Source organism: Ahaetulla prasina, chromosome 2, assembly GCF_028640845.1.
Source record: "Ahaetulla prasina isolate Xishuangbanna chromosome 2, ASM2864084v1, whole genome shotgun sequence".
Taxonomy (NCBI): Eukaryota; Metazoa; Chordata; class Lepidosauria; order Squamata; family Colubridae; genus Ahaetulla; species Ahaetulla prasina.
Genome location: NC_080540.1, coordinates 290,384,241 through 290,407,570, shown reverse-complemented (window position 1 = coordinate 290,407,570; position 23,330 = coordinate 290,384,241). Strand labels below are relative to the sequence as shown.

The 23,330-nt window shown below is 44.5% G+C and overlaps 1 protein-coding gene across 1 annotated transcript in view; it reads right to left on the bottom strand.

Annotated features, from left to right (window-relative positions):
• Positions 1-13,400, bottom strand: part of SMAD7 (SMAD family member 7) — a 57,355-nt gene extending 43,955 nt beyond the window's left edge. The window contains exons 1-2 of the mRNA XM_058171075.1: positions 11,413-13,400; positions 9,417-9,470 (exon numbers count right to left, since the gene is read on the bottom strand). Of these exons, the coding sequence (XP_058027058.1) occupies positions 9,417-9,470; positions 11,413-12,115 (757 nt within the window). The 5' untranslated portion in view covers positions 12,116-13,400. The remainder of the gene's footprint in view (positions 1-9,416; positions 9,471-11,412) is intronic.
• Positions 13,401-23,330: the final 9,930 nt, after the last annotated feature.

Sequence of the window (23,330 nt, the reverse complement as noted above, 5' to 3'; positions counted from 1 at the left end):
AGACTGGCTGCAAGTCATCCTCCCTCCCAATGCACAACCCCTTTTCTTCAGTTCAACTGGTTTTGTTTTCTTGGTCAACCCCGGCGACCGAATTCCAATTTGCTGAACCAAAGCTGAGAAATCCAGAAGGAATTTTCATGGCTACCGTACGGCCTGTCAAATTGAGAAACTCAGCCAAGCCGGATGGCTGAAAAGAAAACATATTGCCAAAGATGTTTCATTCTGTTCTCCTTAAAAGAAATATATATATCAGTGGTGGGATTCAAATAATTTAACAACCGGTTCTCTGCCTTATTATTATTATTTATTTGATTTTTATACCGCCCTTCTCCCGAAGGACTCAGGGCGGTGTACAGGCAAAATAAAAAACAGGCAATACAATATACAATTTAAAATGCAAATTAAAAAACTTACTGGGGAGGGGGGAGATGGGGGGGGGCTTAATGATTTCTTCCAACAACCAGTTCACCAAACTGCTCAGAAAGTTAACAACCGATTCTCCCGAAGTGGTGCGAACTGGCTGAATCCCACCACTGATATATAGGTATTCCTCGACTTAAGGTAAAGGTAAAGGTTCCCCTCGCAGATATGTGCTAGTCGTTCCCGACTCTAGGGGGCGGTGCTCATCTCCATTTCAAAGACGAAGAGCCAGCGCTGTCCAAAGACGTCTCCGTAGTCATGTGGCTGGCATCACTCAATGCTTGGCGGAACACTGTTACCTTCCTACCAAAGGTGGTCCCTATTTTTCTACTTGCATTTTTTACGTGCTTTCAAACTGCTAGGTTGGCAGAAGCTGGGACAAGTAACGGGAGCTTACCCCATTACACGGCACTAGGGATTCAAACCGCTGAACTGCCGACCTTCCAATCGACAAGCTCAGCGACTTAGCCGCTGAGCCACTGAGACCCTTCAGTCCTCGATTTACAACCGTTCATTTAGTGTCCGTTCAAGGTTACAATGGCTCTGAAAAAAGAGTGACTTATGACCCACACGACTGTTGCAACCTCCCCACGGTCACGTGATCAAAATTCAAACGCTTGGCAACTGACTCGTACATGTGACAGTTGCTGGGGTCAAGTGATCCCTTTTTGCGACCTTCTGACAAGCAAAGTCAGTGGGGAAGCACTTAACAACCGTGTTACTAACTTAACAACTGTTGTGATTCACTTAATAACGGTGGCTAGAAAGGTCGTAAAATAGGGCAAAACTCAACAACAGAAATTTGGGGCTCAATTGTGGTCATAAATCAAAGACGGGCCTGTGTTTCGCTGAGAATTGCCCCTCTCCCTATATGTTAAAGCAGGAGTCTCCAACCTTGGCAACTTTAAGACTTGTGGACTTCAACTCCCAGAGTTCCTCAGCCAGCTTTGAATTCTGGGAGTTGAAGTCCACAAGTCTTAAAGTTGCCAAGGTTGGAGACCCCTGTGTTAAAGTATGGTCAACTTATTCTCTCTATCCTACCCCAAATATGCTTCCCCATCAAATCATTGGAAAGTGTAATCTTTTAAAGCTGAGGCCAGGAAAAATACATAAATTATAAGTTGAATCTATCGCTCTGCCCAGCCAAAAACCGCTGGCACTTGGTCAATATGGCTACGTAAATTTGAACAACCTGTCGGAAGAGAGATACGTTCTTTAGAACGGCCTATTTTTAAACAACCGAAAATTATTTTTCCAATAATTGCATCCCTTCTTTCACAGATATGGAAAGAACCCACTTTTTAATGCCCGTCACATTCCATAATCTCCTTTTTATCAGAGTTAAGTATAACCCTGAACAGGAATATACAGTTGAACAGGATGCACTTAATCAAACTGAAAACAATGGAACATACAGGAAATTGAGTTACTTGTGAAATACTGTAGACTTTCTCAATGTGTGGCATTTCAGTGGTCTAAGGAAACAGCTATTTTATAATTAAAACTTTAACAAAGGGGGAAAGTGGCCATCAGACAAATGCTTTGGTTTGGAGACTTCCCTTAACCAAGGATCTAGGCCTCATTGAGGCAGTTTGGGTAATGCCATCTCATAACAAGGGGCAAATTAGGTGTGTGGGTGTATGGGGGGGGGAGAGGAAGAGAAGAGACAAAGTGCTGTACGGAGTATTGGAATGTAGCTCCTCCTCTTCAGATGTCACATGCACAAAAGGGGTGGGGCTTATACGATGACGCTCCATCCCGCATCTTGGTCATTCCCCTCTCCCTGGACACCTGAGGCCGCCTTTAACTTTGCACCCTTCAACTATTTCATCACTTGTAACCCCCAACAAGCACAATGTCACACACACAATGTATTTTTACATTTGCAACTTTACATGAAATCATTTAAAGCGTACTATTCTGAATGCCTTGAAGAACATCAACGACTCATATAGTGAAATTCGCTAGGACAGATCCTAATGATATAAAGAAGACTTTTAAGACTTTCACCTAAGCAGATCTATTAGATCTGGGCTGCAAGATCTGTAGATCACTGGACAGCAAGCAAACGATAAAGAGTTTTGTGTCTCTGTTTTGCCCTGGTTTCTGACCAGAATTTAGCAGCCAGATACGGCAGGCTTACACATGAGTAACACGGTGCTAGTTCAGCTTTTAAAATCAGCTTTTGCATCAAAGTGAAACCAACGAAAACGCCCCAAACCATCAAGGTAAAAACAGTGAAAGTGAAAACATGAGGTAACAGCATGACAAGATTTCACCCATCATGGGGGGAAATGGAAATGCACAATAATGTGGAAATACATGCACCAATTTTGTCTCTCTGCCCCTTCCAAAAAGACCACACTGCTATCTCTTTGGTCATCTGCGCATAGTTATAATAATTTACCATCCTGTTTTACTACTTATCTTCTCTTTTTTTTTAAAAAAAAAAAAAACCTATTTTAATTGCACATCTTTGAATATTGTATTCGATTAACCTGAGATTTTACAACCTCTTTACAAGTTTTTAGAACATCCTGATCTTGGGGAAATACCCCATTTTTATTTATCTCACAAGAGCTGATTATTGGGGAGGACGATATTGGATGTCCTCTAGTTGCCATTTCAAGAACAGAATTTTGTAGTGAATTTTGTAGAAACAACTATCCTCAATGAGATGAAGGCCTATTTTGGTAAAGAGAAATTGCCAAATCGATGCCCAACAATATTTTGACTTAATTCAATGGGTTTGTTATTGGCTTACAATAGGAAGAATTAAATCTAGTTGTGCACTTCTCATTTTAATGCTTTTCTTGCTTTCAGACGCAAAAGTGGCCTCTAACCAAGACAGATAGATAGTCCTCGATTAACAACAATTCGTTTAGTGACGGTTCAAAGTTACAATGGCACTGAAAAAAGTGACTTATGACTATTTTTCACACTTAAGACTGGTCACGTGATCAAAGTTGTAGCAAAAGAAATTTTGGGCTCAATTCAGATCATTAAGTTATTCCTATACACACTGCAATCAGTTAATATACAGACAGATGAGGCTATCTTTCACAAAAATTTCCTGATTTAATCATTGGACAAGTCGCTTATTGGTATCTGAAAATGATCCTGTTTAGACTCCACAGTTGCTAATATTAAACTCCTTAAATTAAGTGTTATGGCTTTCTTAAGAGTTCACGAGAAGTCATCCTGAATAAGGCATTTAAGAGTGACTAACACCTCACTCAACACTTCATCTAAAAACATTTCTGACAGTAATGGTATCTTGTGCCAGGATGCAGAGAGAGAGAGAGAGAGAGAGAGAGAGAGAGAGAGAGATGTAGATGATAGGTGATAGATATAGATGATAGATAAGGATAGATATAGATGATTGATAGATAAGATAGTAGATAGATAGATAGATAGACAGACAGACAGACAGATAGATAGATAGATGGATGATAATCTCATGAAGACATGAAGTCACAAATGCATTTACTTTAAAGCAGGGGTCTCCAACCTTGGTCCCTTTAAGACTTGTGGACTTCAACTTCCAGACTCTGGGAGTTAAAGTTCACAAGTCTTAAAGGGACCAAGGTTGGAGACCCCTGCTTTAAAACACCGCTTCTCAACTTCAGCAACTTTTAAGATGCGTGGACTTCAACTCCCAGAATTCCCCAGCCAGCCACGAAATCCACCCATCTTAAAACCCCTGAAATTGAGAAACAGTTCGGAACTGCTAAACTCAAGAGCATAGCTGCAACGGGGTTCAAATATCCTGACTCGAAAATATATAACACAGCAACAACTTTTCAGATTTACTACACTTCCTGAAGCTCTGGAAACCAGTCTTTAAAAAAAAAAAAGAAAACCAAAAGGCCAGCTTTGATTGCAGCTTTGATTGAAACCCCTTTTTTCTCCTTATCTGAATGCGAAATTCACCTTTTGACACATACCAACTGCTACTTTGGCATTAAGGGCTGATTAAATCCACACCATTTGAATATAACTGGTGTCTGGGCATAGTTAAAAATTTGTGAGCTAACTGCTACAAGGCCTTCATAGATAGAGCCCGGGGACGTGGGCTATTCCTCCATATGGTTAATAGTACTCTATAAAAAGAGAAAACGGCTCCGGAAATGAACTTTGAATCTTCAAAACAGGCTTACTACTACAGCAACCTGAATCCTTTCCTATGCAGGGGGAAAAAAAAGAAAGAAAGAAAACTCTTCCTCTGAATTCAAACCATTTCTTGAGCAACACACTTTGGGTTTCAAGTACCCAAAGGGAGGGGGGAAGGGGGGAAAAAAAGAAACCCCCCTCCCAAAATTTGCAAGAGAATAAAAGACATACAATTTCCTTACTTGCTCTCCTCACAATGGCCTTGATTAAACAGGAAGTTTGATGAGAGTCAGAGGTTATAATAACCACCTGCAGTGACAGACTTATGAATTATTTTTGTCTCCTGTTCAGGGCTCCACTGCCAAATGGGCTTCGAGGAAGAGAAGGAGTCTTCCGGAAGCGCCTTTGCCTTTTTTACACTTCCGACTGGCTCTATTAATCACTTCCCATTAGCCGATACGCAGAACTTTTCCTTTCAAAAAACCCGGCATTGTCAAGGTTTGTGGTTTCTTTTGACTGTTTACACATCATTCACTACTGAATAAATATTGCTCTCCTTTGAGCTGAGAAGCAGGGCCTGCTTGTACAGCAGGAGGGAGGTTTGTAAACACCTGCCCGTAGGTTTTATTCCTAGCATCTTTACCAAAAAACAAAAACCGATAGCCCCTTCTGCCATTACTTCTCTCCCCTGCCTCCCCATTGTGGCTGGCTACAGGCCATACTTTTTTTGAATGTCCGTACAGGGACAGCTGTTGGTAAAAAGGAAAATTAAAAAAAGGAAAGGCTTTCCTTAAAACCTCCACAAAGTTTAACCAACTTTTTACACGTAAGCCTTGGACAGCAAAGGTGACAAACAAATAAGTATCGGAGAGCATAGAACACCAGATAGAGGTCACTAGAAGGCAAAATCATGAAACTAGGCATCTCACTTATGCTGGCCATATCGTGGGAGGGAATTGACTGGAGAAAGGAAGGATGTTTGGAAGAGTTAGTATGCCAAAGAACACAGTGGGTGGACACTTATCAAGTGTTGAACTGAACTCAGAGCTGAACTCAAAGAAAGTAGTGCAAGATCAGAAGATGCGGAGAGACCTGGCCCACAGTTGTCATCAAGAGTCATCAGACACAACTAAATGGATAACATCCTTTTTCTCATCATCTGTAAACCAAATATAACAACTAAAATGTAGGTCTAGGAAAGCAGGTTCAAATCCACCCCGAGCCAGCCCATTCTCTGTCAGGCCATCCCTGCCTCTCTATGTTGAGGTTGTGAGGAGCAGCAACCTTGAATGATAAAGCTATCCAAGATGTGAGAAAGGTATGCCTTTCTTTTTTTTTTTTTTGGGAAATTTTCACACATTCCTAATTTCATATTCCAAGCAAATATGTTTGGGATTGGAAAGTTCCTTAGCATTCAACGGAAATCACCATAGCAGAACTGGATTGAAAGGAAATAAGCACAGAATGAGATGAAGATCTCTTGGAGTTCCAGATAATTAATTCTCCTTCTCCTACAAAGCTCATCAAAGTAAAGCTTGGATTATCCATTACCAAATAAGTTAGCTGCAGGAAGTACCATCTGATCTTAGATGGCCACCAGCTCAATTTAGGTGGAATCTTAAGGAACCTCAGATTTTTACCCAGATGGGAGACTATCTATACCAATAATAGCTCAACAAAAAGGAAAACTTGACCTCTCTCCTGCTTTGCATTCATTTGGTTTCAGCTGTGGGGTGAATCTCAGTCAACTGTGATAAATGCAATAAAATCCTACTTTTGGCAAACCATGACCATGTGAATCCAATCAGGACAAGATACCCCTTCTGAGTGCATCAAAATTAAAATTAGTATCTTTTGCCTCTCTCTCTCTCATATACACACACACACACAGAGAAATCTCCTCCCCAAATTCTCTTCATCATAGCAGCTTTGTTGCTATAGCAAGCCAGAAATTCTTTGTGATATGCTATAAATCACACAAGGAACTACCAGAAGATCCAGATCTTCCAATCCCTGAGGCAGAGTTGCTTGTTCAACTGCAACAGCTTCTCCTGCCCAAGTCACAACAGAAAGTTCAGAAGGCCACAACAGTGTACAGCAGACATACATCACAAACTTGTTTCAAGATCAGCAACCTTAATGAACTACAACTCTTTTTATCCACAGTAAACACTGCCAATGGCAAGGGTGCTGGGAACTGTAGTCTAGTAGCAACCGCCTTTGCTATATTTAGGCCTGCCTAGCTTTATAATCTTCTACCTTCGGTCACCTTTTCACCTATCTCCATAATCCTGTGTAGGCAAATGCTAACCCACCTTTAAGAGAAGACCAAAAACTGTAATTACTTGCAAGCATTCTCCTTTCACAAAGTGGGTGAGGAAACCACGGATAAATGTATCTAAGACAGATCTCTTAAAATTTGAGGGCTCATCTGAAACACGGAAATGTCACAATAGGCCATGAGATCAAGGTCATGAAGAAGTCCCAGTGAGGTTGTATACAAGAGTTTGTGAAACTCCATTCTACAAAAACTGAGTTGACACCTTGCAGAAACAGATTTTCTGCAACTGATCAACAGAATAAATGCTACCGGCTCACCTAAAAAAATAAAGGGATGGAAATAAACTTGTTCCCCAAATTGATGCATTCAAGATGGCTCCTACGGCTATCAAAATTATCATCCAATACAGGTAGTCCTTGACTTGCAACAACTCACTTAGTAACAGTTCAAAGTTGCAACAGCACTGAAAAATGTGACTTATGACCATTTTTCAGAGTTACGACCTCTGCAACATCCCCATAATCATGTGATCAAAATTCAGAGGCTCATATTTATGACAGTTGCAACGTCCAGGGGTCACATGATCGATCCCCTTTTGCGACCATCTGACGAGCAAAGTCAATGGGGGAGCCAGATTCACTTAACAACTGCAGTGATTCACTTAACAAAGTAAGTGGCAAGTAAAAATAGGGCAAAACTCACTTTAAGAAATTTCTCACTTAGCAGTTACGGTCAAAACCCGAGGACTATCTGTATTCAATAAACACAGCGTTTTTCCTAATCCCAATGGTCAAGAAAATTAGCTCATTCCTGAAGCGCATTATCTCATTCCTGGATCCCTTTCCTGGTCATACAACAATGTGACCAATCCTTGGGAACTTGATAACCCCTAACTTGTTTCTTAGAAGGACAGATCAGCACTTCCTTCTCAAGCTGTTTCATCTAACTGTAATTTTCCAACCTTCCTACTGGATAAACTTGGCAGAGGCAGCACCAGTTCTCATATCCTTCCTTAGCATGGTCCCTTATGCCAAAGAACTCACAATGTACCATAGTATCAAAGATGGACCACTTTGTCAAGAGCACCCAATGTTTTTCAAGGACCACCGTTTAAATTGGGCAAGCTTAATCAGATCCAGAGAACAAAGCAACTATTGTCCTTTTTTTTTTTTGGATGAGTAAGGATGAGAAAGGTAGGTGACAAGCATGAGTTTGTAAGAGGATCTTTCGAAGCCATGCCCAAATTATATCCTTCCCTATCATTAGGAGGTAATCTGTGTGGACAACCTCTCTGTAATCTCTATTTTTGCTCCATTAATTGTCAGAAGAGATATGAAGTGGTTTTGTGGAATTTTATTTCTCCTCCACATTTCTGGGGCTTCCCCCCTCCCCCCCCACTCTCTCTCCCTCTTTTCCACAATGCCAGCCTATTTATCTAGCAGAGGGTGAGCCCGCTGCCAGCCAAAAGTTTATGCAGACAACCGCAAGAGCGCTTGGTGCCAGCCTCAAACGGGCTTCTTCCTTGGCAGCTTGCCACTCAATTACAAGCAACAAGCATGCCGAGCAAACTGTGCTAAAAACATCCGTGTGCCTCTTTGCATTTTTTTTTAAAAATACTTTATTTGGGCCCAATAAAATGCAAAACAGAAGGTTTCAGGAAATGCTGCTTACCTGAAAGTGCACTTCTTCTAGGATTAGTCATTTAAAAATAAATAAATTAAAATGTTCCAAATGTTCCAGATATTATAAAAAATAAAGTTGACAGGAAGCTATGAACTTTCATTTTGCATCTTAAAATGAAAGATTTATTTCATCTTTATGAAATATGAATTTTCTTTTCATTTTCCAAAGGAAGAGTCTGGAGATCCCAGCTACAATCCTACAGTCACTTAAAACTTGGCAGAGGAACTATGTGAACTTACTTCCAAGTAAACAGCCAGAAATCTTCTCAGAGATGATTTAAATAATTCCCCTGCAATAGTGCAGAAGGCTGAACTAGAGGATCTTTAGCGGTCCCTTCCAACTGTAAAACGCCATATATAAAAGTGCAGATGCCCTATTGCAAGAGGACCTGATTAACTAAAAAAAAAATGGAATAGCACCAAAGACACAGCTAGAAAATCCAATTTAACGCCCTCTCCTAGAATGTATATAGACTGACTTTGACTGCAATCCTATATCTATAGACCCAGGCATGAGCCCTTTAGAACATGGATTTGTTGCCATAAACAGGTATCTACAAGAACAGCCCTTGTAAAAAGTTCTTAGACAGCCCTTTTTATTCAGGAGTCAAGCTCACTTATCATAATGGGAAATCCTTCCGATTAACTTGGCAAACCCACGGGCAAATTAAGAGCTAAAAAGAGCAAAATAATAGCAGCAATACAGTCATAAAAAAAATTCAAGAGTTTGGAATAAGGGAGGACAATGACAGGAGAGGGAGAGAAGAATGAAAAAGAGAGAAAGAGAGAAAAAGAAAGAAAAGAAAAAAGAAAGAGAGAGAGAGAGAAAGAAAAAAAGAAAGAAAGAAAGAAAGAAAGAAAGAAAGAAAGTTTGCCACCCAACGCTAGTTTTACTTAGTTTAAAAATGAGGTCTACTTACCCGTTGGTTTGAGAAAATCCATTGGGTATCTGGAGTAAGGAGGCGGGGGAGACTCTGGAATTAGAAAAGTACAGAGAAAATAAAATCAGAGCCATGGGAAGAGGGGGGGCAGAGATAGGAACTTATGATAAGAGAGGCATTCTTGTAACAAAACTGTTTGTCTTAGCCTGGCGCTTGGAGGCAGGGCAACTTGGCGGTAACTGCCTTGATATTTAACTGCCAGATAAACAAAGGGGGCCTCACTGGCGCCAGCCTCTTGCGCTATCTGTGCTCCTGTAGCTGTCTCGGCAGGGGCTTTCTGGCTGCACCCAGCGCTCCAGTCCTGGAAATCGCCAATTGATCCAGTGCTCCCGATAATCCCAACTCCACTTACTTGGCAAATGCAATTTAACAAAAAAACGTGGGTGGGGGGGGGAAGACAGGAGGGGAAAAATAGCTGGGGGGGGGGGAGGCACCCAATACAGATGCATTGTTCTCCCTGCCTGGCACCCCCCACTCCAATTGAAAAATCCGCCTGCACTTGGACATAACACAGCGCCTAAAAAGTTTGCAAAGTGGGGAGAGAAGGAGGAGGAAGAAGAGGTGGGCTAAAGGCTTTAATATATATATATATATATATATATATATATATATATTGGAAGGGGGGGGGAAGGCAAGGCTGCCCACTAATGGGGTTTAAATCTACCAAAGCAAGCCTCTCCCTTCCAGATCATGAACTTAATCCCCCCCCTTTTAAAAAAAAGGGGGGGGGAGAAAGACCCTTTGCAATTTCAACCATGCTGCGGGGAAGATTCTCTTTCTCTTCTCTATCCCACCCACCCCCACTTTTTATTTTATTTATTTTTTTAGCCAATGTGGAAACTTAAAGGCAACTTGGCAAGAGGAGAAAAGCAAACAAGATTGAAGGCCTGGAAATTATGTGTTGGCTTTTATAGTTTTGAGGCAAAGAGGCCCAAGGTAGGCGGGAGGGCACGGAGGATGCAGGAGCCAGCCAAAGGTTGGAAGGCACTTTTTTTTTTTTTTGGCTAAAATGGCTAGATTTGTGTATTAAAACTAGAAAATCTCTTTTATTTAATTACACACCCTGGGCTTTTTTTTTTTTTTTTTGCACAAAAACACTGCAACACTGCCTGCCTGCCCCTGGTTGCATCACCATTTTAAAAATAATTTACTGTTCAAATTCGGAAACATTTCTTTGCTGAAAAGAACCCTAACACATAAAGCTGCCATCTTCATCCATTCCTCCCCCTCCTTCAAATGGAAGGCACTTCAAATGCACACATCTTACACAGGAGACTCTCAATCATTCCGATCAGGGTTGTCCCAAAGGTGCTTTTACAAAAGGCAATTTAATTGGGTCATTTTTTCTTCCAATTTTTTAATGCACCCACAAAAGTATCCAAAATGCAAGCCGATTTTCAGAAGGGGCCTAAAATCAAGGCTGCCCAATTCTGCCTCCCACTTCCACTTTTTCAAAATTCCACTTGGAATATCAAGAAAGAAATTAAAAGCCTCTTTTGGGGGGGGGGTGTCTATGTTTACATTTATTTCCCTTCCCCTCGAGAGGTTGGTGGGACACACACAAACACACACAGAATCCTGGCTGGGACAATACTCACATCCCAAAGTGGACCTTCCTAACCTATAGCCAGTCGCCTTTCCCCGCTCCTAAACTGATGCAGGTGCAGGAGATTTAAGGATAGGATCCTGGCATCTCAGGTCGGTTCACCTGAATTCCCTAATGTTAGATCCCCACCTCACCAAGGGGGATCCCAGAGGAAGTTTCCAATCAAGGCAGCGACCCCACCACCACCACATCTCAAGTCTCAAAAGAGGGTGAAGGCTTTGTTTTGCAAACTGCGGGCATTTTGGGGAGGGGGGAGAGAGGCTGGGGGAGGAAAGGGGGAGGAGGGGGGAGAGTCAGCGTTGGCAAGAGCCCGATGCAAGCCGGCTTTTTTTTTTCTTTTCTTTCCCCATTTTTCGGCTCAGCACGTACCTAACTCGCAGAGTCTGCTCAGGTGATAGGGGTTGCAGCAGGCTAAGTCCAGGTGAGTTTTCCCGTAAGATTCACAGCCGCAAAGCCGCTTGACTTCCGAGCCAGGCCGGAGATCGGGCCATCGGAAGATTTTGCAAAGGAGCAGCGGGAGGGAGTACCAATGCTGGCCCAGTTTGGAGTCCACTTTGGTGGGCAGCAGGAGGCAGGAGGTCCTGGTGCCTCCGCGGGATTCGACGGCTTGGAGCAAGGTCTCCAGGTGCTTCTCCTTCAGCCGCTTCAGCACCGAGTGGGCCAGCGCTTTCAGTTCAGCCTCCGATCCGCCGTGCGCCTTGGCCGCTTTCCCCGGCTTGCCCAGGCAGCAAATCCGGCTCCCGCCTCCTCCTCCGCCGGCCCCATGAGGCCGTCCGTCCGCAGCGCCTTCTGCGACCTCGCCGGCGCCTTCCTCCCCGCCGGGCGCCCGGCTCCGCCAGAGTCTTCGGACGAGCACCGATCGTTTGGTCCTGAACATGCGGGACGAGAAGAAGGTTCCCCGGCTAAAAAACGGGCATGTCGTCCGCAATTCATGAAGGAGTCGGGAGCCGAGTCCAGGCAGCCAGTAGAAGGAGCCTGAAATGATCGGGACGAAGAGGGAGCTGGGGGGCGGCGGAGGGGGCGCTGCTGCTGATGCGGCGGCTGGAGCGAGACCCAAAGCGAAGTGCAGCATGCGCCAGTCTTTTAGCGGAGTCTCTCGGCTGGAAGGCGCCCGCCAAGGCTCCCCTTCCCTTTCTTCTCACTTGATGATGGAAAGGGGGCGCCGGGAGAAGCAGACCCCGAAACGCAGCGGCGGGGAAAGCTGGGATCCGCCCGCCCGGGGAAAAACCGGCATGCCAAACCGGGGACTCCTCGGGAGGTGGGGGGGGGGGTCGGGTCGAAGATGCCAAAACCGAAGCGGAGGGTCAGATCGCGCCCGCCGGGGTTCTCCTCCGAACCCTTCCCGGCACCACCACCACCCCCAGCCCGCCCGTCCGTTCCTCCTTCCTTGCCCCCCCAAGCGAGGCTTTTAGTTAGATCCTCGGCGGCGATCCAAGGAGATCGAGGAACCCCTCCAAAAAAATACTCAGAGAGGGAAAAGAAAGAAAGAAAAAAAAAACCCAAGCAAAACAAGAAGTCCGAGGGATCAATTCAGGATCAGATCTTGGGGATCGAGGCAAAAAAAAAAAATCTACCTGTTTCACGCACACAAACAAAAAAAAAACCCCAAATAGGCAAGAGAGCGAAGAAGCAGCAGCCCCTTTCGTGGGCCGGTATCCAACGGCCGAGGCTGCGAAGCTTCTCCGGCCAGAGCCCCGCCGCTTTTTCCGCCCGTCGGGGTCTCCTCCGAGGAGGAGGGCGGGGTGGGCGCGCGTGCCTCCTCCGCCGGGCCGCCCCCACTTCTTCCTCCTCCTCCTCCTCTTCTTCGGCCCTAGGAGTCGCCGGCTCCCTCGGGACTGTCTGCCCTTCGCTCGGCCGCTTTGATCTTCCTGCCGGCTCGGCCGGACCGACGGAGCCGCGTTTGTTTGGTTTCCTCGCCCGTGTAGACGGAGAGAGAGAGAGAGAGAGAGGCGAGGCGAGAGAGAGGCTGGAAGCTCGGCGATCTCCTCCTCCTCCTCTTGCAGCAGCTCTCTCCGCCCCTCCGCGCGTCTCCCCGCCGGCGCCTTCTCGCGGGCAGCCCCAGAAGCAGAAGGAGGGGAAGGCGGAGCGGCGTCAAAGGAGGACCCGGCCGGGGACGGGCAAACAAACCCAACCGGGGTCCGCCTTGGCAAGCCTTTGTGGGCAGCGGCGCTGCAGTGCTCGGGGCTCGGCTCCTTCTTCTTCCCCTCCACCTCCACCCGCCGGCTCTCGGCTTAGCTGAGCTTAGCTCGCCCGCCGCCTCCGCCTCCTTCCAGTTTGTGCAGACGGAGGAGGAGGAGGAGAGGGAGGGAGGGGCGCTCCCGCCCGGCGGAATGGAAGAGGAAGGCTTGCGGGCGTCGGGAAAGGGGGAGGGAGGGAGGGAAGGAATCCACCTCTCTCTCTCTTTTTTTTTTTTCTCTCTCTCTCTCTCTCTCCTTTCGCCTGGCCCTTTTTTCTTTCTCCTCCTCCTCCTCCGGCCCCTTCCCCACTCCCCACTTTCTGCCTCGCTTTCCCTCCTGCCTTCCTTTCCCCGCGCCTGCCTGCCTGCTTGCTTTTTAACCCTCCCCCCAAAAAAAGGTACTTTGCACAACCCCCTCCGCCTCCTTTTCTTCCCCACCCCCCACCCCTTTTTGGGGGGTTTTAAATTGAGCGGGTGATGCTTGCGATGAAGCCGCCCCTAGTCTTTCTTGCAAGGGGGGGCCGGAGGAAGAAAATCATTCGGGGGGTGGGTGGGGGGAGAAGCGAGTGGCAAGGGGGGCGAAGCAAGGAGGGGCTGGCAAAAGGGGGGGGAAAGGAATGCAACGGGGGTGCAGCGCGAGCGGCCGATCGCTTTTGCTTTCTGGGCTCCGCACCAGCCGGACGGACGGACGGCCCCAGCCAACCTCGGCTTCTCTTCCTCCGGGCCTCGCCTCCCCCTCTCCTTCCCTTCTCTTCCCCTCCCCTGCCTGCCTCGTTTGCTCGCTCGCAGACTGTGCAGCGGCTCTGCTCTGCTCAGGCGCCCCGCCTCCTCCTCCTCCCCCCCCCCTTCTCTTCGCTCTGGTCACGTGGGCGTCTAGACACCCTGTCGCTTTTTTATTAAAAAAAAAAAAAGAGGCTGTCTTGCGCGAAGACGGCGTCGAGTTTCTGAAAGCTATTTCCCCCCCCCTCCCCTCTCCTCCCCTTCTTGCAATTCCTGAGAAGGCAAAAGAGGGGGAGGAGGAGGAGGAGGAGGAAAGCCGTCGGTCTCGGAAAGATTGAAGGAAGAAAAGTCCCTAGGAGGAAAACAAACCCAAAACTCCGAAGAGTCGCGTATTAAAAGCAGAAATTCCCCCCCCGCCCCGAACAGGGGTCGATGGATCGTTTTTAGACACACACACACACACACCAACCATCCGCTTTTGCTTTTCTTCGTTTTTTCTAAGAGCGATGGATGGGAAAAACCTGAAAAAGTTTTGCAGAGTCTTGGTGACCTTTGAATAAGGCTAATAAATGCGGAAGATTTCCCACCCTCCTCTCTTTTACCGCCAGTTGATTTACTTGGTTTGTTTGCTTGTTTCAAAAAAAAAAATAGCTTTCGTTCGCTTGCTTGGTGCGGAAAAGGGAAGAAAGAAAGAAAAAAATCCCCCTGAAACTTTATTTTCAGAGGCGAACCGGCAACCCGGTCTTGCGGCACCTTGAAAGGCAAATCCGAATATGACGGCACGGGTTTTAAAATTGTATAGGCGCGATAATTTCGGATCCCTGCGCGAATCTCTAATCCGCAACGGATCAAGTTGCTGGGGGTTTCTGCGCCTGGTGTGTTTGGGGCTTTGCTGGGCTGGGTAGCGGGATGGGGTGGGAGTGGAGATCGCTTTTCCAAGCCTTTCCGAAGGATCTCATTGAGATTCATGGGGCGCATCCTGACAGGCTGACTAGAACAGAACAGAACAGAACAGAACAGAACAGAATAGAATAGAATAGAATAGAAAATATGGAATGGAATAGAATAGAATAGAATAGAAAATGTGGAATAGAATGGAACAGAACAAAATAGAATAGAATAGAAAATATGGAATAGAATGGAACAGAACAAAACAGAATAGAATAGAATAGAATAGAATAGAATAGAATAGAATAGAATAGAAAATATGGAATGAAATGGAATAGAACAGAATTGAACTGAATTGAATTTTTTATTGGTCAAGTGTGATCTTTGTCTTGGTTCATAGGCTCTCAGTGTACATAAAAGAAAAGATACGTTCATCAAGGTACAACACTTGGAACACAGAGTTGGTCTAGAACAGTTTAAAGTTGCCAACGTTTGAGACCCTGGTCTAAAAATCACCATGCAATATAGAAAGATTGTGTGAATTTGTTCCGGCTACTATGTTAACCTGGCCATATTTTCCCCCAGCATAAATTGCCCTGAAATGGAGCAATTTCCACCCCCCACCTCTTGCAGCAGATGCTTTCACAATCCATTTTGAAATGAATAGTCCCTTCACATCCTTGCAAGTTTTGCTGAGGCCCCAATCCGGTGTTTTTAAAAACTTTTAAGATGGGTGGACTTCAACTCCCAGAATTCTCTCAAGCTGGCTGAGAATTAAAGAGAATCTTAAAAGTTGACACATTCTGTCTGGGGAATTCTGGGAGTTAAAGTCCACCTATGGCTGTGATGGCAAACCTATGGCACACGAGCCAGAGGTGGCAGGCAGAACCCTCTCTGTGGATACGTGCGCCATCGCCAGCTGGTCTTCTGTTTTCCAGTGCGCAAATGTGCGCCAGCCAGTGGACTTTGAATGCACTGCGCCAGCCAGCTGATCTTCACGCATGCCAGAACACCAGAAACCCGAAGACTAGCTGGCTGGTGTGCATGCATCTGCGTTTCGGTTTGGGCATTCAGTGCCGAAAAGGTTCACCATCACTGACCTATGGTATCTTTAAAGTTGCAGATTCTGACGGGAACTCTGGAAGTTGAAGTCCACCCATCTTAAAGGGCCAGGTTCTGACTGGGGAACTCTGGGAGTTGAAGTCCACCCATCCTAAAATTGCCAAGTTTGAAAAGCACTGCCTTAGACCCAGAGCCGAAGAGGGAGCTGTGTGCCCAGTGCTTCCTTCACCCAGCAAGACTAAAGAGGGTCCCATCTGCTTAGAATTTGGTTGGGAGGTGATCAGGAAATCCCAGTGTTTCATTTATTTTTATGTTATTTATTTATATTATTAGCTTTAGAAATAATTCAAGGCGGTGAATATATCCAACACACACCTTCCTCCTCTTATTTAGCAGCCTGAGAAGTCAAAAGAACATCCAGGAAAGACGCAACAAGAAACCACGTATATCTCTAGTTGATGAGGATGCCATGAGTGTGTTTAGGAAGTTGTCAGGATCCTAACTGAGCTTGAAGGACATTGTTGGAAAAACTCCTCTGAGTTTGCCACATCCGTTCCATGTTGAGATGTAGACGTGGCTCTTCCTCAGCTTTGTGGCCAACAGGTTATGAGATGGGTAATAGAAGGTGGGTGGGAGATCTCTTGTTCAACATTCTGAGATTGGGGTATCTCCAATTCCATGTCAACCTCCAATTCCAAGGAAGTTCCCTGAGAAATTCTTTAACAGTCCAATTCAGTCTTCCCGTCTTCAGTTCTGAGTTATCCCAGATTTATGCTTAGAACTCAGAGGGAAAATGATCTTGTGCTCCATTTGGTCCAGAACATGGTCTTTGGAGTTCTGACAACACCGAATATAGTGTTACGGTGTTGGTGATCACCTTTAAAGCCCTTCGTGGCATGAGGTCCAGGTTACTTGAGGGACTGTCTCACCCCACTGGGACTGCCCTGTCCCAACTTGTGATGGCAGAGGAGGCATGCTAGGGGTCCCGTCAGCCTGATTATTCCAACTGGCAGGGTCCAGGAAGAGGGGCTTCTCTGCTGTTGCCCCCGGAACACCTTGCTTTCCAATGTGAGGTTGGCTCCAACCCTCCTGTCCTTTCATAAGGGCCTAGTTTTGCCAGTTGCCCCATTGTTTCCAGTGGGGGAAGAAGACAGTGGAGGTGGCTGATGGAGTAACAGCAGATCCCACCTCCCCCCATTCCTCCCCCACCCTCCCTGCATGTCCTTAAATTTTAATCTTTGGTTTTAATTCATGTTTTCATGTCGATATATATTTTTATAATAGTCATCCAGAGTTACCTTATGGTAAAATGGGCATCCAATAAAGATAGATAGATAGATAGATAGATAGACAGACAGACAGACAGACAGACAGACAGACAGACAGACAGACAGACAGACAGACAGACAGACAGACAGACAGACAGACAGACCGACCATCATTTGTGTTGTAAATGTTGTACCTTGATGAAGGTATCTTTTCTTTTAGCATAAGCACCAAGACAAATTCCTTGTGTGTCCAATCACACTTGGCCAATAAAAAATTCTATTCTATTCTATTCTATTCTATTCTATTCTATTCTATTCTATTCTATTCTATTCTATTCTATTCTATTCTATTCTAGATAGATAATAAATAAATAAGGAGTGGCCTGGAAAGGTTGCCTGTCCAATTCCTCAACCAAATTACCCACCACTCTCATGTGGATTAAAACATTAACAATGAAAAGAACAATTTTAAGATAATTAGAAATGCATTAGAGCAGAACAACAAAGCCAAACAAGTTTCAGCAAAGAAGACTAAAACTAGCTGAAATAACTTTTTAGAAACCGCAACTACAGAATAGCTTTTTCTGTCATTAAAAAAAAAAGGCAAAAGAAAACTAATACTTTGAAAGAGCAGCTGCAGCAGCTGTTGGCATGCTCGCATCTAGTTGCACGGTCCAGTCCACAGATCATGTGCGCCAGAAGGACAACCAATATTTGGGGGTGGGGGGAATTAAGTTTCTTAGTTTCCCCCCTTTTCTTCATGTAGGTGGGAGATGGACACACTGGGGAGGGGCTAAAAAAAGACGGCCACCAGAACCTCATGATCTTTACAACCAGATCTAATAGCAGTGTTGCAACCACCATCTTGATTTTATGGATGGCTTTCCGTGGATGCCCCTGATGGCCAGGAATGGAGCTTTGTGTAAAGTTTTACTAGCCCAACATCTGTGGAGATTCTCAGTCATCCAGGTCACGGTTGTCCCAAAGGTGCTTTTTTCAAATGCACCTGGATTTTGTTTTTCCTTGAAGACATTTCGCTTCTCATCCAAGAAGCTTCTTCAGTTCTGAAGTTGTAATTGTCAGTTCTGAAGAAGCTTCTTGGATGAGAAGCGAAACGTCTTCAAGGAAAAACAAAGTCCAGGTGCCTTTTGAAAAAACAGTTTTGGGTTATTAGCCCAAATAATTGACCTGCTATACCAGAATAGAATTCTCAGATTAGAGTTTCTTTATCTCTCTTCCAGTAAGCTGGGCTTCAGCCAGAAAGAAATTTGCAATTAACACAGTTCCCAGAGTTACCCAACTGACTTTCATGGCTGAGGCAGGACTTGAACTCACAGTCTTAACCGCAAAACTAAACTGGCTTTCTGGCTTTTCATGCCTTAAAGATGTTCACAGTTCTGATCAACTCCCTATTGCTCTTTCTGGAATATCTTGAGCTTTTTCCCCATTAATATGGTAGTTTCTCAACCGAGGATCCAGATTGTTGGGGAGGCAATACAAGTTGACTTTGTATATAATATACAAATGGATGAGACTATTGCCTTACACAATGTAAGCCGCCCTGAGTCTTCGGAGAAGGGCGGGATATAAATTCAAATAATAAAAAAAAGAAAGAAAAACAATAGGACAGGAACGGTAGGCAGATTTGTGCACTTATGCATGCCCCTTATGGTCCTCTTAGGAATGGGGTGAGGTCAATAGTAGAAAGTTTTTGGTTAAAGCTTTTAGGATTATGGGAAGAGACCACAGAGTCAGGTAAAATATTCCAAGCACTGATGATTCTGTTACAAAAGTCATATTTTCTGCAATCTAGATTAAAGCGGTTGACATTAAGTTTAAATCTATTGGTTGCTCTTGTATTATTGCAATTAAAGCTGAAGTAGTCTTTAACAGGAAGGACATTACAATAGATGATTCTATGAGTTAAACTTAGGTCTTGTCGAAGGCGACAGAGTTCCAAGTTTTCTAAGCCTAGGATTTCAAGTCTGGTGGGATAAGGTATTTTGTTGTTTACAGAGGAATGGAGAACTCTTCTTGTAAAATATTTCTGGACACGTTCAGTTGTATTGATGTCAGAGATGCGGTGAGGGTTCCAAACAGGTGAGCTGTATTCTAGAATTGAGAATTCTAGAAGAAAAGAAAAGAAAAGAAAAGAAAAAATCCTTGAGAAGGCAGGCAGAATTACTTAACCCCTCCTCGTTTTATCTGATGCCGGCATTTAACTTAATTCAGATTCATTAGCCTTCTTTCTTGATGCCCTTTCTTTTAACACGGAAAGCTTTGGGGTATTGCAGACTGACATGTGTAAGCTGCCGCAGTTCTGAAATTAAAAATAATCATAATTTGCTCTGCTTTGTAATGCCATTCCCCTTTATTATACAATTGAAAAATGACTATGGTTAATACGGAGCCAGACAAAACCGTGGGCCTCAACAGGCTGTCTCCAGAAATGACTACAATTCTTGGGTTTGTGGGGCAAAGTGGTATTTCGAGAGTCTGCTTCCCAAAGGGGTATGCTTCTGGAAATCTTAGTCCACAACTACCTTTGAAGAGTTAATGACAAGTGATAAACCTAGGTTAATTTGCAATGCAATTCAACATTTGGCAGACAGCTGGAGCCGAGGAACTGTTAAAGTAATTGTCTAACTAACGGCACTAGGGTGTGACAATTGGAGTATAAACCAGAAAACTAGACATGTCAGAGATATAATCCCCCTGCAATCTCAGGCACCACAAAGAAGCAAGGAAATGATCCTTCTCCCTCCCCCTCCCATCCTGAACGATTAAAATCACAATTCTTGTTACAAAGATCTGAGAATCTGTTCCATTAAACTACTGTATTTTCTTCTAAAGACGCAGAATAGAATTAGGCTGTGTCCTCTCTTGACTATCCATCTAGCTATCTCATAATGGGAGCTGTTCTACCTTTTTACATCTTATGTTGTGGTAATGCCATTATTCAACCAATTAAAGGCTTACAAAATCGAATGCAAGAGGGTTTTGTGTTTCTAAGAAGCCTTAATCAGACATGATGGTTAAAAATCCAGGAGATGATGGGTTACTAGGCTTAAAGATTCATTCTCTGGGTTGCTGTGAACAGGGCCCGCCAGGTAATATATTCCTGTCTAACTTCTGCAGAAGACACAGGGCATTTCATTACAAGACACAATTCAGCTATTGCCATGTTCATTTCAATGGGGACTTTGTGGTAAAACTAGTACCAGGCAGAGAAATTATCTTTTCCCCCCTCCATACCTACTAGTAGTTCTTCTGATCCAGTTTGAAAGGAATATAGTAAATCTGATAAAATTCTTACAGGTAGAATGTTATGAAGTTGCAAGGAGACCATTTAGTGGTTGAGGCACCAGACTAGAAACTAGGAGATTCTGAATGTCTATGGAGATTTTCAGTTATCCAGGTCATGGTTGTCCCAAAGGTGCTTTTTCAAGAGGCAGCTGGACTTTCTGGTTTTTCTTGGAAGACGTTTCGCTTCTCATCCAAGAAGCTTCTTCAGCTCTGACAGGATAGTGGGGAATGAAAGGATATAAATCTGTAAGGAATATAAATCCTTCCATTCCCCGCTATCCACTTACGGGACCGCCTGCTGTTACCTTATGCCTCCCATCGACCCGTACGCTCTCACAGAGAGGGTCTCCTCAGGGTGCCGTCCGCCAAGCAATGCCGGCTGGCGGCCCCCAGGGGAAGGGCCTTCTCTGTTGGAGCACCTACTCTCTGGAACGACCTTCCCCCCGGTTTGCGCCAAATATCTGACCTTCGGACCTTTCACCGGGAATTAAAAACTCACTTATTTATTCAAGCGGGACTGGACTGATTTTTTAAATTTTAAATTTTTAATTTTTAATCCTTTGTAATTTTATATGGGGTATTTTAGGTTAGGTCAATCTGACGGTTTTAATTCGGCCACTATTGAATAGGTATTTTAAATTGATATTTTAACTTTGTATACTTGCTGTTTTTATCTTTGGCTGTACACCGCCCTGAATCCTTCGGGAGAAGGGCGGTATAAAAATTTAAATAAATAAATAAATAAATAAATAATAAATCCTGTCAGAGCTGAAGAAGCTTCTTGGATGAGAAGCGAAACGTCTTCAAAGAAAAAACAAGGAAGTCCAGCTGCCTCTTGAAAAAGCACTTTTGGGATAGGAGATTGTGAGTTCTAGTCACACTTTAGGCATGAAAACCAACTGGTGACTTTGGGCCAGTTACTCTCTTTCAGCCAAACTCACCTCACGGGGAAGTTATTGCTGTTGGGGAAAATAAGAAGAGGAAGGAATAATGCTTTGCTGGGCCTACCATTTTGACTTTTTTGACCCCTTCCCCTAAGCAGAACCCTGACTTTGAGACATGGCCTCCACAGAAGGTTTTCCTCCTGTGGAAAAAAAATTGGAATCAATGTTTTGCCCATGTCCCTCCCGCCCCCTGATCCAAAAATTGGTTGGGCAACTTTGAAAAGAGGTTTCTCCTCAGTTCTAGCGAAAATATTCAGAAGTGACTGATCACCTCGAGACAGACAATAATTCAGAAAAAGGGGTCTGAATCGAGGGTGGCCTGCTGGGGGTTCGCAGGAGTTTGCGAGAACCTTTAGCTAAGATTCTATGCAGTTCGGATAACCCCCAAATCCCACTCCTGGCTGGCCCGCCCCGCCCCGCCTCTTCCAGGAGTCCCCACACAGCCTGTTTTGGATGCAGGTAAGTGCAGGGCGCATGTGAAGGCTTGAGGAGGGCAAAAAACGGGACTAGCGGAAGATTGGGAAGGCCCATTTCCAACCTCCAGAAGGCCTCCAGGGCCTGGGGAGGCCATTTATTTATTTATTTATTTATTTATTAATCATACTTTTATACTGCACTATCTCCCGTAGGACTCAGGGCGGTTCACAGGCATATTAAAAAACAATATAATAAATAAGCATTAAAAACCCAATTAAAACTAAATATTATCATGGCCAAATCACTAAAAACGATAAAAACCCATTAAAAAACCCTTAAAATTTAGTTAAAACATTTTATTCTTAGGCTAGTCCTGCGCGCTGAAATAATAAAGTCTTCAGTTCACGTCTGAAGGTCTGGAGGTCGGGGAGTTGTCGTAATCCCGGAGGAAGCTCGTTCCACAGGGCTGGTGCCGCCACAGAGAAGGCCCTCCCCCTGGGGGTCGCCAACCTACATTGTTTGGTCGACGGCACCCTGAGGAGGCCCACTCTGTGGGAGCGCACGGGTCGCTGGGAGACAATCGGTGGCAGAAGGCGGTCTCGAAGGTATCCCGGTCCTAAGCCATGGAGCGCTTTAAAGATGTTAACCAAAACCTTGAATTGCACCCGGAAGGCTACCGGTAGCCAGTGTAGACCGTTCCAGAGGCTCAAGGAAAACTTCCAGAGCCAGGGAAGGACAAAAATGTTCCCCCCACCATGGTGCAGGAGGACAACTCGGCCACGCCCACCATGGTGACACCCACCCAGCAACCAGGCACAGAACCCCTTGCTAAAATTTTTGAAGCCCATCCCCTGGTCTGAATAGTTCTCAGCCTCAATATATTATTTAGGACAGGGGTCTCCAACCTTGTCAACTTTAAGACTTTTGGACAAGCTTTGCTAGCTGAGGAACTCTGGGAGTTGAAGTCCACAAGTCTTAAAGTTGCCAAGGTTGGAGACCCCTGATTTAGGAAGATGCTTAGAAGATTGATATTATTCTTTTGTCAACTTCTTGGACAAAAATGAAAGAAGCGTAGATTCCATTAATGGACCCAAGATATTATAATATTGAAAGCAACCAGCTCTTTCCTTTGAAGTTGCTGACATGCCTCCTAAAAATTTGGACGATCATCCTAAAGTGGTTTTTTTTTTTTAAACAAAATTCAGTGCTTTTAAGTTCCACTGTCTTCCAGAGGGATGCTCATGTTTCCTATTAGATCGATACTATTTAAAAAGACTTCCTTTGGCTGAGTCTAAGGTTTAATTTTATCCTTCTTGTTTACAGGGTAATCCTGGGACTTCCCATCCTATTCGTTGGAAATGTGCCTCTCCCTGAGAGTTACAAAGTAATAATTGGGATCAATATTTTTAAAAAAAAAAAAAAAAGATCAAGGCAGGATCTTAAGACAAGGGGGAACTTCTAAAAAGTTATCATCCTGCAGTTTTCTTGACAAAGAAAATGAAATAG